Source organism: Tachypleus tridentatus, chromosome 4 (genome assembly GCF_004210375.1).
Source record: "Tachypleus tridentatus isolate NWPU-2018 chromosome 4, ASM421037v1, whole genome shotgun sequence".
NCBI lineage: Eukaryota > Metazoa > Arthropoda > Merostomata > Xiphosura > Limulidae > Tachypleus > Tachypleus tridentatus.
Window position 1 is genome coordinate 4,907,913 of NC_134828.1, and position 14,482 is coordinate 4,922,394.

At 32.7% G+C, this 14,482-nt stretch overlaps 1 protein-coding gene across 1 annotated transcript in view; it reads right to left on the minus strand.

The window, feature by feature from the left end:
• Window positions 1-1,932: 1,932 nt before the first annotated feature.
• The window catches only part of LOC143250004 (ER degradation-enhancing alpha-mannosidase-like protein 3), a 42,761-nt gene continuing 30,211 nt past the window's right edge, over window positions 1,933-14,482 (minus strand). Inside the window, exons 10-12 of the mRNA XM_076500639.1 lie at window positions 11,700-11,825; window positions 8,520-8,603; window positions 1,933-2,040 (exon numbers count right to left, since the gene is read on the minus strand). Coding sequence (XP_076356754.1) covers window positions 1,933-2,040; window positions 8,520-8,603; window positions 11,700-11,825 — 318 coding nt within the window. The remainder of the gene's footprint in view (window positions 2,041-8,519; window positions 8,604-11,699; window positions 11,826-14,482) is intronic.

Here is a 14,482-nt window from a genome sequence, read left to right on the forward strand (position 1 = left end):
GTTTATACTGTGTGGTTTAGATCAAGAACAAAACTATATTTCTATATTACAAACCACAGTTTATACTGTGTGGTTTAGATCAAGAACAAATCTATATTTCTATATTACAACCACAGTTTATACTGTGTGGTTTAGATCAAGAACAAATCTATATTTCTATATTACAACCACAGTTTATACTGTGTGGTTTAGATCAAGAACAAATCTATATTTCTATATTACAACCACAGTTTATACTGTGTGGTTTAGATCAAGAACAAATCTATATTTCTATATTACAACCACAGTTTATACTGTGTGGTTTAGATCAAGAACAAATCTATATTTCTATATTATAACAACAGTTTATACTGTGTGGTTTAGATCAAGAACAAATCTATATTTCTATATTACAACCACAGTTTATACTGTGTGGTTTAGATCAAGAACAAATCTATATTTCTATATTACAACCACAGTTTATACTGTGTGGTTTAGATCAAGAACAAATCTATATTTTATATAACAACCACAGTTTATACTGTGTGGTTTAGATCAAGAACAAATCTATATTTCTATATTACAACCACAGTTTATACTGTGTGGCTTAGATCAAGAAAAATCTATATTTCTATACAACCACAGTTTATACTGTGTGGTTTAGATCAAGAACAAATCTATATTTCTATATTACAACCACAGTTTATACTGTGTGGTTTAGATCAAGAACAAAACTATATTTCTATATTTCTATAACAAAACTATACAGTAGAACCACAGTTTATACTGTATTGTTCAAATCAATAACAAAACTATATTTCTACAGTAGAACCACATATACAAAACTATATTTCTACAGTAGAACCACAGTTTATACTGTGTGGTTTAGATCAAGAACAAAACTATATTTCTACAGTAGAACCACAGTTTATACTGTATGGTTAAAATCAATAACAAAACTATATTTCTACAGTAGAACCACAGTTTATACTGTATGGTTAAAATCAATAACAAAACTATATTTCTACAGTAGAACCACAGTTTATACTGTATGGTTAAAATCAATAACAAAACTATATTTCTATATTACAACCACAGTTTATACTGTATGGTTAAAATCAATAACAAAACTATATTTCTATATACAACCACAGTTTATACTGTATGGTTAAAATCAATAACAAAACTATATTTCTATATACAACCACAGTTTATACTGTATGGTTAAAATCAATAACAAAACTATATTTCTATATACAACCACAGTTTATACTGTATGGTTAAAATCAATAACAAAACTATATTTCTATATTACAACCACAGTTTATACTGTATGGTTAAAATCAAGAACAAAATTATATTTCTATATTACAACCACAGTTTATACTGTGTGGTTAAAATCAATAACAAAACTATATTTCTACAGTAGAACCACAGTTTATACTGTATGGTTAAAATCAATAACAAAACTATATTTCTATATACAACCACAGATTCTACTCAAATTGTATAGTATTTCTGTTTATTTGTTCAATATATCAATGTATACTAAAATGAAAAGAAACATGTTAGTTTCCACAACATCCATTAAAGTTAGATATCAATATGTTTTGATACTGTAATATTTTAAAGTACTTTTATAACCTTTATGAGTACTTTCAAGAATGTGTATGTACACTGTACAACATAAAAAAACAAACTAGATTATCCAAAGTTCTCTGTGGAATTATGCTTCTAATTTTTACTTGTGTAATTGGTTAACATGGTACACTTAATTCAATTACAATCATACAATTTTGATCACAAAAAACAGTGTAGCATCGTATTAGATGTTAATGTATTCTCATGACCAGACAACCATCCATAACATTTATGTAATTTAAGTAAACAGATCTTTTCTACCAGAAATTGTTTAACTTCTTTTTGTTTAAGTGAATATTTCAAACTCAAATATTAATATTTAATCTTACGGCTAACCTTGTAAAGGAAATAGGTGCTCTCCACAAACTCAGGCCGTAATGGGTGTTGCCCCCAGTGAACTTGAAAATCAGTGGTGAAGGCCTAGTACAGAAACAACATTATATTTTGTATATAATTAATTCAAGCTAGCCCTATCAGTATTTTACAAATTTATAACTACCTTGTGACCATAGTGGTATACATTACTATGAATGTACTTATTGTATTTTCATGAAATTTGGAAAGTTTACAGTAAACAATAAGTTTATTGTAAAAAGAAATCCAGAATTTTTAACTGAGTGTTTTTACAAAAAACTATATTTGTAATTTAACATTCTCCTAAACTCTGCTGATATTGTCTTCTGACATTGTCTTTGTTTATCTAAGCACTGGTCTTGTATACCCTATTTAAATACCTTTGGTATCATCTAATTTGCAAACCTCTCCACTGTCTTCAATGTAACCTCTATCCTGGTACTGTATATAAGCACTAAGATAATCACTTTTTCAAGACTTACATGACTCTTAGTGGGAGAGTGTTAGCAGAGATAAACATTATTGGAAATACATAATCAGTTTAGAAAAATGTTAACTATACTTACCATCCACTGGCACTTTAACTAGGATTCCATGTTTAGAAGGTGGAGGGGCCAGTGACATCCATACAGAAAGTGTCTGAGAGAAAAGGGCTGTACCAAGATACGAATGGTACATTACTGGGGAGTGTGCACTACATCCAGAAGTATGCTTTTCACCTGGAACCTAGTTCCTATAATAACTAGACAGCTATGTCCCTACATCATACATTCACGATTAGGGCTATTTGACCTAAATGTTATATACACACTTTTGACTGGATCCCAACTTGGAGCCACAGAGTGATGCATTTCGAACCACTAGAATCATGATGAGAAAGTAACCAACATCAAATTGGTAAAGTTTCTCCTCCAGCTGAAGAGGTACAGAAAGTAAAACCCCATGCTCAGAATGACAGGATCATGAAGAGGTACAGAAAGTAAAACCCCATGCTCAGAATGACAGGATCATGTTGACTTATTTGGCATGTAATAATGAACAGTTATCTTCACTCCCTAATCAAGTGGGCAAAGAGAATTCCACTTGCCTCTGGAAGTTTAGAGAAGAAACAATTTCAAGTCCAAAATTATGAATAAATACTCGACTTCCTTCCACAAACAATATACAAAACCTACATTGATCAAAGAGAAAGGCTATGCCAACCAGATAGTGTCAAATCTTAACAGATATTATAAGTAGGCCCCCACAAAGGCTAGTGCTTTTCCTACTGAAACATTCAGGAACCTAACTAGGAGGGTCTCCAAATTTGTACTCTTCTCCAAAAGTGGAAGAACACACTCAAACACTCAGGAGGAAAAGCCTCTGTCTACCACCCCAGTGAGTGAAAAGTGGGTGTGGTAAGAGCTCCCCAGCTCCACTAGAAGAATCTGGAGTAGATGGCTAATGTGTACTGAGGAATAGAACTCTGGAAACCAAGAAATGAATGAACCAAGTTCCCTAAATTTTAAAAGCAAATTGATTCTGAGAGGGACAGGCACAGGCAGAATATCATTTAGTTTTACTCATGATAGTCCATGAGTAGCAGTTCATAGTAATATGGTGATACCATCTGCCTAGAGGGTCTTATGGAACACCTCATTTCTACATAGCCTATCATAACCAGTAGTAAGAATAATCAAATTGGTTGTTAATGCAGAAGTGGACTGATATAAACACATCTGTCTAGACAACACTTGCCACAGAGTGGGATCCAGTGAAAGCAAATTGTAAGGGACCTTGGAAAATGGAGACAAAAGTACCCCTTCTTAAAACCCAGCAGATGTTGTTAAAATGTCCATGGGACAGTGGAAAATTTCCAAAATAAAGCTGCCAGGTCATGTGAAGAACATCAGAGAAAAGCATTGGAAGAGGCCTGAATACTGACATAAAATGCCCACCAATGGATAAATGAAATGGGCAGCAAAAGACAAATGTGCTGAATCTGGTAAGACGTAACTCGAAGATACCTCACCTGTAAATACCAGAATATGCAATATGGATATTTGTGAATCCATTTCTAGGTGACTAGGAAAAATCCTGGGAAACTGAAGAATCCGAACAGAGTTGAAACTATCATCATGAAAGGAGGTAAAGAGAGTCACGTAACATCTCCAGGTCTGATGGGCCAAAACAAATGATCAGATATAACTGGTTGCAGAGGTGAGAAACAGATAAAAAAAATTATGGAGGGAGATATATCCCCTTATCTTGGTTGCCAGAGATTTAGAAAGAAAAGTCCTCTTATACCATGGTAGGTCCTAAGAAGAGAAGAAAAGAGTTCTATAAACACACCAACACTCCAACCTATGACATCCCCATGTCAGCAGCTAAAAATACTCATTAAAAAAAAAGTGATATATGGTACATGAGGCTAATGGTTCAAATGGTTGGTGAGATAAGACAGGTAATACCACCCTAATATCCTAGTTAAGTAATTGAAAAGGCCATAAATTGGGGAATAGCACAGAAACAGAATTTCATCAAATTAGGACTGAATGTATCTACCAACCAGGCCTGAGAATGAGGAACTGGAGACTCCAAAGCTCATAGTGAAGATTGAACAATAGGCTAAAGGTGGTCATTGATTGCCCAGACTGACAGCATATTTATCAAAAGAAAACAACAACATACAATGGAGAATTGAATCTATGTGGTCGGGAGAAAGAGAGCAATGAGACAGACAATGTACAGAATTCATTATCCCAAGAAAACAGTAAATATGAGTTGAACCAAAACTCATAAACAGCCCTGAGAATGCATGTTTCCATAAGATTACATGTGACAGTCCACTGTAACACTGACAAAATGTCTCGTGAGGATGTTCCCCTGCATGAGATCTAGACCTAGCACTATTGCTTGTTAGCCAATAAGACACTTATATTACTATTACAGAATGGAGACTTGTCTTCCATTCTTATGTCCTGGATTACCTGTCACACCTCATTCCTGAAGAGGCAATAGACATTTACACACATGCACACACGCACTAACAGTAGGGTTGATCTAAACCAACCACCACTTAAAAAGTAAGATGTTGATCTTAACAAAAGAGACTGGAAGATCCAGTGGATTGAAGTTCCAGATCCATTAGTTGCATTGAGACTACTGAAGAGACAGCATGCATGCTCATACCAAAAATTTATAGATTTGAGGGAAGCCCACAAACCCAAAGATATGGAGCCATCTCTACATGTAAGAGTCAACCTTCCTGTTGCATAGCCTGGAGATGGATGGAAGGTAGCTAAGATGGGCTTAGCACATGGTATAAACTTGTACAACCCAGTAGAAGACACATGGTGCTAATACTAGACAAAAGGCTAGATCCCTGACCTGTAGAATATCATCCCTGTACACAAAACACAGTTAAAGTCAAAGTGAAATCACTATGATAGCCATTGACCTGGTTAAGAATACCAATGAATAGTGTGAGAAGGGACACAATTGTGGAGTTAGGAGGATCGAAGAACGAGTTTAGAAAAACAATGATTGTCCACTAATCTTCCATTGTTTCAGGCACAACAAATAACATCCCAGAAGAATGAGACCAGCTCTTACTACCACTCCATGTCCATTAACTCCGATGGCATGTGAAACTAAAATACACACCCACTGTTTGAGGTGGAAGTGAAAACACTAGGGGTTTGGAGTATAATGAAAGTGGAAAATTGAATGAAAAGACCATCTTCAATACCAGAACCTGAAGAACCTATGGATGAGCAGTTGAAGGAATATCAGATGTTCATCACTAGTGGTAACAAAATTCAAGTATTATATCTAAGTTGGCTTTTTTAAGGAAATTATAATTATGTGGAAACCCACAAGGCAACACAAACATTACAATCCATAACATGACAACACGACACTCTGTGATCAACTCTTTTTCCAGAAAAAGTGGTTACATTATCTAAGTGAGGTGCTTACATACAATACAAGGATAGAGGATGCACTGATGAGGGTGAAGAGATTTCTAAGTGGGGTATAAAAGAATGGAGCATGGGAGATAAATGTTTAAATAGGTAAAGCCAATGTTGAAGAATAGCAATAGTATCAGTAGGTGGTAGACATATTTAGTATGGTGTCAGCAATAGTATCAGAAGGTGGTAGACATGTTTAGTATGGTGTCAGCAATAGTATCAGAAGGTGGTAGACATGTTTAGTATGGTGTCAGCAATAGTATCAGAAGGTGGTAGACATGTTTAGTATGGTGTCAGCAATAGTATCAGAAGGTGGTAGACATGTTTAGTATGGTGTCAGCAATAGTATCAGTAGGTTGTAGACATATTTAGTATGGTGTCAGCAATAGTATCAGTAGGTGGTAGACATATTTAGTATGGTGTCAGCAATAGTATCAGTAGGTGGTAGACATGTTTAGTATGGTGTCAGCAATAGTATCAGTAGGTGGTAGACATGTTTAGTATGGTGTCAGCAATAGTATCAGTAGGTGGTAGACATGTTTAGTATGGTGTCAGCAATAGTATCAGTAGGTGGTGGACATGTTTAATAATTATATAATGTCAGAGTTGACCAATTCCAGTAACTTTCAGGTAGAAGACATGTTTAATAATTGTGTGGTGTCAGAGTTGACCGATTCCAGTAATTTTCACGTGGTAGACATGTTTAGGAATTGTATGGTGTCAGAGTTGACCGATTCCAGTAATTTTCACGTGGTAGACATGTTTAGGAATTATATGGTGTCAGAGTTGACCGATTCCAGTAATTTTCAGGTTGCAATTAAAATACTTTTTCATCTAAAGTTTTTCAAAATTCATTTGTGTAGTCCCTAAGGGTTGGCTGATTTCACAAACCTCAATCACCATTTATGTAACTGTACACAGGATTGGCTGATTTCACAAACCTCATAATCACCATATATGTAACTGTACACAGGATTGGCTGATTTCACAAACCTCATAATCACCATATATGTAACTGTACACAGGATTGGCTGATTTCACAAACCTCATAATCACCATATATGTAACTGTACACAGGATTGGCTGATTTCACAAACCTCATAATCACCATATATGTAACTGTACACAGGATTGGCTGATTTCACAAACCTCAAACACCATATAAAAAAGGAAGTAACCTTAAGTTACTCGTTTTTTCTATCTGGAATGATTACAAATTGTAAACCACAAAGGTTTGTTCTAAACGACTTAGAACTTGTAATTATACACCCTTATTTATACTGATCTTTGTTATATTGCCTTTTAAACTGTGACAAACAAATAATGCTGCCAAACAATTAATGAATCACTCAGTGAGGATGTAGCTCACATCACCTTATCTAATTATTATTAATTATCTTATCTAATTAACAAGTTTCTGATTTGTACATTTTAGTTACTTTTATAATAGTAAAGAAAACAAGAAGTTTAGTACTTACCTAGGTCTTACTTTTCTTTACTGTCAACTGTTAATGAAATTTAAGCCTACCATTTTATAACTAATGATACTATTTTTTTTATATAATTAAATTCTGTGCCTAAGAATACAGAATAATGTCAAGCAATGCCTTAAAACTATTATACTATTTCTGACTTTCTAACTCCACAACAAGAGCCTTAATATGTTTCTTGTGAGAATAAAGTTTGCAAGGGATGCGAGACATAAAACAACATAATATTAAATGACAGAGTGATTTGTGAAAGACAAGATGCAATGGGTGGGGATGGCAAGAGAGGTCTAATATTATAGTTTATTACCCTTTAACCAAATACAATTGAAGGTTATGATAATTAAGCTTTGGCTATGTAATAACTGCTTTATAATGAGTAATTTGCTTCCAGAGGGATGGTAATAAAACTAGAGGAGAGGAAAGACCTAGAAAACAAATGTTACAATTTACAAACTAGGAGAGACTGAATATATAAAAAACTAAAAAGTTACATAATATTAAAATATGGTTTATCAGCTATGTTTATTCATATAAATTGATATAATAAAGTAATTTAATTTTGAATGCAATTTTGTTTGAAAAAGGGGTAGTAAGATTTATATAATAACTATTTTCATTATTTTATAAGTAGGTACAACATATGAACTCCAGCTTTAAAGTAACAGAACAGTTTTGAATTCATACACTACACAATTTACTTACCAAATAATATCTATTTATACATACTATTTAATGTTTTGAGGAAGAAATACAAGGAATTTGTCTTATAATATTATATTATTTATGTAATAATAATTACAAATAACTGCTTAAGGTTGGCAAGAGCTTCTTAGTTAAGTTCAACAGAAACCACCAGAGTATCTACATCTTCACAAAGTTTGTTTTAAAATATTTTTGTAAAGCTATACAAAAAGCTACCTGCACTACCTACTCCAAATAGAACAACATCCACTACTAACCCTTGGGCTACAACTGTCCAGCACAAAGAGTGCAACTTACTTCTGTGAATTACCAGGAATCCTGGAATTTTGATACACTTGCCACTAAGCCTTATCTAACCACCATTTAAAAAAGGAAGGATATGAGACCATTTAATTATTACCTCTGGTAGGAAGTTATGTTTTTGCATAACTTGATACAGCATCTCGTGTGTTTCAATTGCTGGTTTTATATCCCCCTTCAACACCTGCATCATAAAGAAATAAACTATCAATTTTAAAATATTAATTACTTTTAGCATTTAAAATCATGTCATTAACATTGATTCCAAAGACAGATTTAAGTACAAAGTTCAAACGTGAGATAAATCCTTCTAAACTTGTAGACATTTAAATAACATCAGGTCAGCATTTCAGTCACTTTATTTACCTTTCACAATACCTTCATTATAAGTAGATCTGTCAATTTCATATCATTTTGTTTCAAAAGGCTTTAACTTTAATACACTAGCAGAAATACCCACCCTCCAACCAAGCAGGTATAACTGTTAGTTCCTGTGGAAGGTTGTCGAGCCTGTTACCCACCCTCCAATCAAGCAGGTATAACTGTTAGTTCCTGTGGAAGGTTGTCGAGCCTGTTACCCACCCTCCATTCAAGCAGGTATAACTGTTAGTTCCTGTGGAAGGTTATCGAACCTGTTACCCACCCTCCAACCAAGCAGGTATAACTGTTAGTTCCTGTGGAAGGTTATTGAGCCTGTTACCTACCCTCCAACCAAGCAGGTTTTATTGTTAGTTCCTGTGGAAGGTTATTGAGCCTGTGGTCTTTTCTGGAATCGTCTGACAGTTCTTAATGTACTCTTACTTGACATTCAATAATGTTCATCACCAATGAGACGAGGGATTTTATTGAAATTAGTTTTTAAAAGAACTATCATCACAGAGTAGATTTTATTGAAGTATTTCATTGAAAGTGTCTTGTTCTTATGGTGCAATACTCATGAGAACTTCACATAATAAAGAAAGACTTTTTTATATTTGTTTTTTATTGGTCTATTTTTGAAACATTTTTTTATCTGCAATTTTTATTGTTTAAATCAAAAATTATTCCTTTTTGCTTATAGTTATTGGTTAAATCTGAAACTTTTTTTGTGAAAGTTTCAACTGATTTATTTATTGCTTAACAACAAAAATACAGTTTAGTTATCAAAATGTTACTCAGTTGTGATTGTTGTATTTTCAGAGATTCAAGTTTTAAACATATGCATCACAAGCACCATTATAATAAGATTCTAATGTTTTTGTTAAATTGAACTCTTTGGTACTCTTAACATTTTACTTTTTTAACTACCAAAATTATATATACTGCTGCAATGTGTTTTAAAAAAGAATGGTTGTTAGATAAAGACATATTTGGCAACTGGGTATTCATACATGAGACATCATGTCCTAAACTTGATATACTCCGATTACCATCCTAGTGGAGGGAAAACTCTTCACACGTTAAAGATAAACAAAGTACACAAAAACTAAAATAATTTTAAAACATCCATTAAAGTTGTATTAGAAGTTCTTACAAGTTAGCCAGTGTAAGCTCAGTGAAATGCTGTTGAATTTCTAGCAAAGGTTTTCAAGGATTATCTGCTCTAGCTATCCCTAATTTTGAGGTGAAGGAATAAAGAAACAGTAACTAGTTAATACCATTCATCACTAATTATCATCAGAACAGGGGGACCTAATTGTCCTTCTTATGGCCCCAAAGTGTTGATCATGATTTTCTGTAACACAAACAATTGATATTTCTGATCCACAGACTAGCACGTTTACTACTGGATTGTGTTCAGCTTTCATGAGAACATTTTCAAAAACTTTTTTCTTGTCATGTTGTGGTTTAACTTATATAATTTATAATACGTCAACTTGACGATGACCGAAGAAGGTCAAAACATTGTTCGTTTCTCTAATAAAAATTTTCTCAACCCAAACCAGCCATTTTTACATATGCATAGTTATTTAATTCACTTGGAATAATGTGACATACTTACTGTCTTATTTCTTGTAGACAGAGAAAAATTATACAAAGGTGTGACACTGTAGACTTAAGCACTCACACTCCTGTATTTATTTTAATAATTTTTTCACATGACACTGGAGGTTAAAAAGAGGTGTGACACTGTAGACTTAAGCACTCACTCTCCTGTATTTATTTTAATAATGTTTTCACATGACACTGGAGGTTAAAAAGAGGTGTGACACTGTAGACTGAAGCACTCACTCTCCTGTATTTATTTTAATAATGTTTTCACATGACACTGGAGGTTAAAAAGAGGTGTGACACTGTAGACTTAAGCACTCACACTCCTGTATTTATTTTAATAATGTTTTCACATGACACTGGAGGTTAAAAAGAGGTGTGACACTGTAGACTTAAGCACTCACTCTCCTGTATTTATTTTAATAATGTTTTCACATGATACTGGAGGTTAAAAAGAGGTGTGACACTGTAGACTTAAGCACTCACACTCCTATATTTATTTTAATAATGTTTTCACATGACACTGGAGGTTAAAAAGAGGTGTGACACTGTAGACTTAAGCACTCACACTCCTGTATTTATTTTAATAATGTTTTCACATGACACTGAGGTTAAAAAGAGGTGTGACACTGTAGACTTAAGCACTCACACTCTATATTTATTTTAATAATGTTTTCACATGACACTGGAGGTTAAAAAGAGGTGTGACACTGTAGACTTAAGCACTCACACTCCTATATTTATTTTAATAATGTTTTCACATGACACTGGAGGTTAAAAAGAGGTGTGACACTGTAGACTTAAGCACTCACACTCCTGTATTTATTTTAATAATGTTTTCACATGACACTGGAGGTTAAAAAGAGGTGTGACACTGTAGACTTAAGCACTCACACTCCTATATTTATTTTAATAATGTTTTTACATGACACTGGAGGTTAAAATTGATGGATGGTGCTTCCCCCCTGCAATGTGGACCATAAATCTACAGTTACCTTCAAAACCCAAGGTACATTTATTATCCCACATTATAACCTGTTCCCTGTTATACATATTAATGGTACCACACAAAAATAACAAAATACCAATCAAGTTCTCTATTCACGTTCTACTTAATCATAAAATTCTAATTCCATAGAACACCCAAATACTAAATAAAGAAACAAACATAAACAAATGCAAAAATTAAAGCCTTACTTATACAACAACTCAAGCCCAAAAGTTACTCTTAAAATCATTTAAGTTTTCTAATAAAACAACTTTAACAAATTAAATGTACAAGTTAGCATCTCGGGTATTCAAACGGTACCTGGAGACCAGGCCAAAAAGCTAGGAGAGCATCCATAAAGTTTCGAGAGTTAGTATGAGGACGATGCATGTGAACGTCCACTAATAGCGGTCCTTGACTTATGTACTTCATAACTGCTGAATAGTGCTGTAAAAATAAAACTACATATAATGAAGCTGTATTTTGACTACAATAAAGTTACCAAAATAATTATGAACAAACAAGTTTTTCATATCTATAGTTTTCAGCAACAAATAAAATGTTGAAATGTTTTCAATCTCAAGAAATAAGACCCAGTTTGTAACTTGTTTGTGAACAAACTAATTAAACTACAATATATTTATTGTTTAAATTCATTCTTACAGTTACAGGAGAAGAATCAAACAAAGGTAACATCAGTTAATCTACCATACAGCAAGACTCACCTTAATTTAAAATTTAATATAAAATCATATTTACCATTGTTGAACTATCCTAACTTCTTTAATATCATTACCATTGTTGAACTGTCCTATAACTTCTTTAATATCATTACCACTGTTGAACTGTCCTATAACTTCTTTAATATCATTACCACTGTTGAACTGTCCTGTAACTTCTTTAATATCATTACCACTGTTGAACTGTCCTGTAACTTCTTTAATATCATTACCACTGTTGAACTGTCCTGTAACTTCTTTAATATCATTACCATTGTTGAACTGTCCTGTAACTTCTTTAATATCATTACCATTGTTGAACTGTCCTGTAACTTCTTTAATATCATTACCATTGTTGAACTGTCCTGTAACTTCTTTAATATCATTACCACTGTTGAACTGTCCTGTAACTTCTTTAATATCATTACCACTGTTGAAATGTCCTGTAACTTCTTTAATATCATTACCACTGTTGAACTGTCCTGTAACTTCTTTAATATCATTACCACTGTTGAAATGTCCTATAACTTCTTTAATATCATTACCACTGTTGAACTGTCCTATAACTTCTTTAATATCATTACCACTGTTGAACTGTCCTATAACTTCTTTAATATCATTACCACTGTTGAACTGTCCTATAACTTCTTTAATATCATTACCACTGTTGAACTGTCCTATAACTTCTTTAATATCATTACCACTGTTGAACTGTCCTATAACTTCTTTAATATCATTACCACTGTTGAACTGTCCTATAACTTCTTTAATATCATTACCACTGTTGAACTGTCCTATAACTTCTTTAATATCATTACCACTGTTGAACTGTCCTATAACTTCTTTAATATCATTACCACTGTTGAACTGTCCTATAACTTCTTTAATATCATTACCACTGTTGAACTGTCCTATAACTTCTTTAAAACTATCCTATAACTTCTTTAATATCATTACCATTGTTAAACTATCCTATAACTTCTTTAATATCATTACCATTGTTGAACTATCCTATAACTTCTTTAATATCATTACCATTGTTGAACTATCCTATAACTTCTTTAATATCATTACCATTGTTGAACTATCCTATAACTTCTTTAATATCATTACCATTGTTGAACTATCCTATAACTTCTTTAATATCATTACCATTGTTGAACTATCCTATAACTTTAATATCATTACCATTGTTGAACTATCCTATAACTTTAATATCATTACCATTGTTGAACTATCCTATAACTTTAATATCATTACCATTGTTGAACTATCCTATAACTTTAATATCATTACCATTGTTGAACTATCCTAACTTCTTTAATATCATTACCATTGTTGAACTATCTAACTTCTTTAATATCATTACCATTGTTGAACTATCTAACTTCTTTAATATCATTACCATTGTTGAACTATCTAACTTCTTTAATATCATTACCATTGTTGAACTATCTAACTTCTTTAATATCATTACCATTGTTGAACTATTCTAACCTCTTTAATATCATTTTACATTGTTGAAATGCCTTCAATAACAACACATTGTGATACTAATGAATCCAATCTACACATTTAATGTGATAAATAACATATTGTGAAACTAATGAATCCAATCTACACATTTAATGTGATAAATAGCAACACATAGTGACACTAATGAATCCAATCTACACATTTAATGTGATAAATAACAACACATTGTGAAACTAATGAATCCAATCTACACATTTAATGTGATCAATAACAACACATTGTGATACTAATGAATCCAATCTACACATTTAATGTGATCAATAACAACACATAGTGACACTAATGAATCCAATCTACACATTTAATGTGATAAATAACAACATATTGTGAAACTAATGAATCCAATCTACACATTTAATGTGATAAATAGCAACACATTGTGATACTAATGAATCCAATCTGCACATTTAATGTGATCAATAACAACACACTGTGATACTAATGAATCCATTTTACACATTTAATGTGATCAGTAACAACACCTTGTGATACTAATGATTCCAATCTACACATTTAATGTGATCAATAACAACACACTGTGATACTAATGAATCTTCATTCAAGGTTTCAACATTAATCTCTATCTATGAAAGACCTAACTAAACACTTGCCTGGCCATAAAGGAACAGCAGCAGGTTCTGAATATTAAATATGTAATAGATGGATTACCAGGTATGGAAGAACATTAGCTCTGTCATTCAGTTTCAGAAAACTTTGAATCTTGCAGGTAACTTAGTTACCGTTATGTACACCAGTTCAGAGACTTTACTATGAAATTTACTTTCATTCACTCTTCTGGCATCCATTAAGATGCTTAAAATATTATTAAAATTTCTGCAGTACTTATCT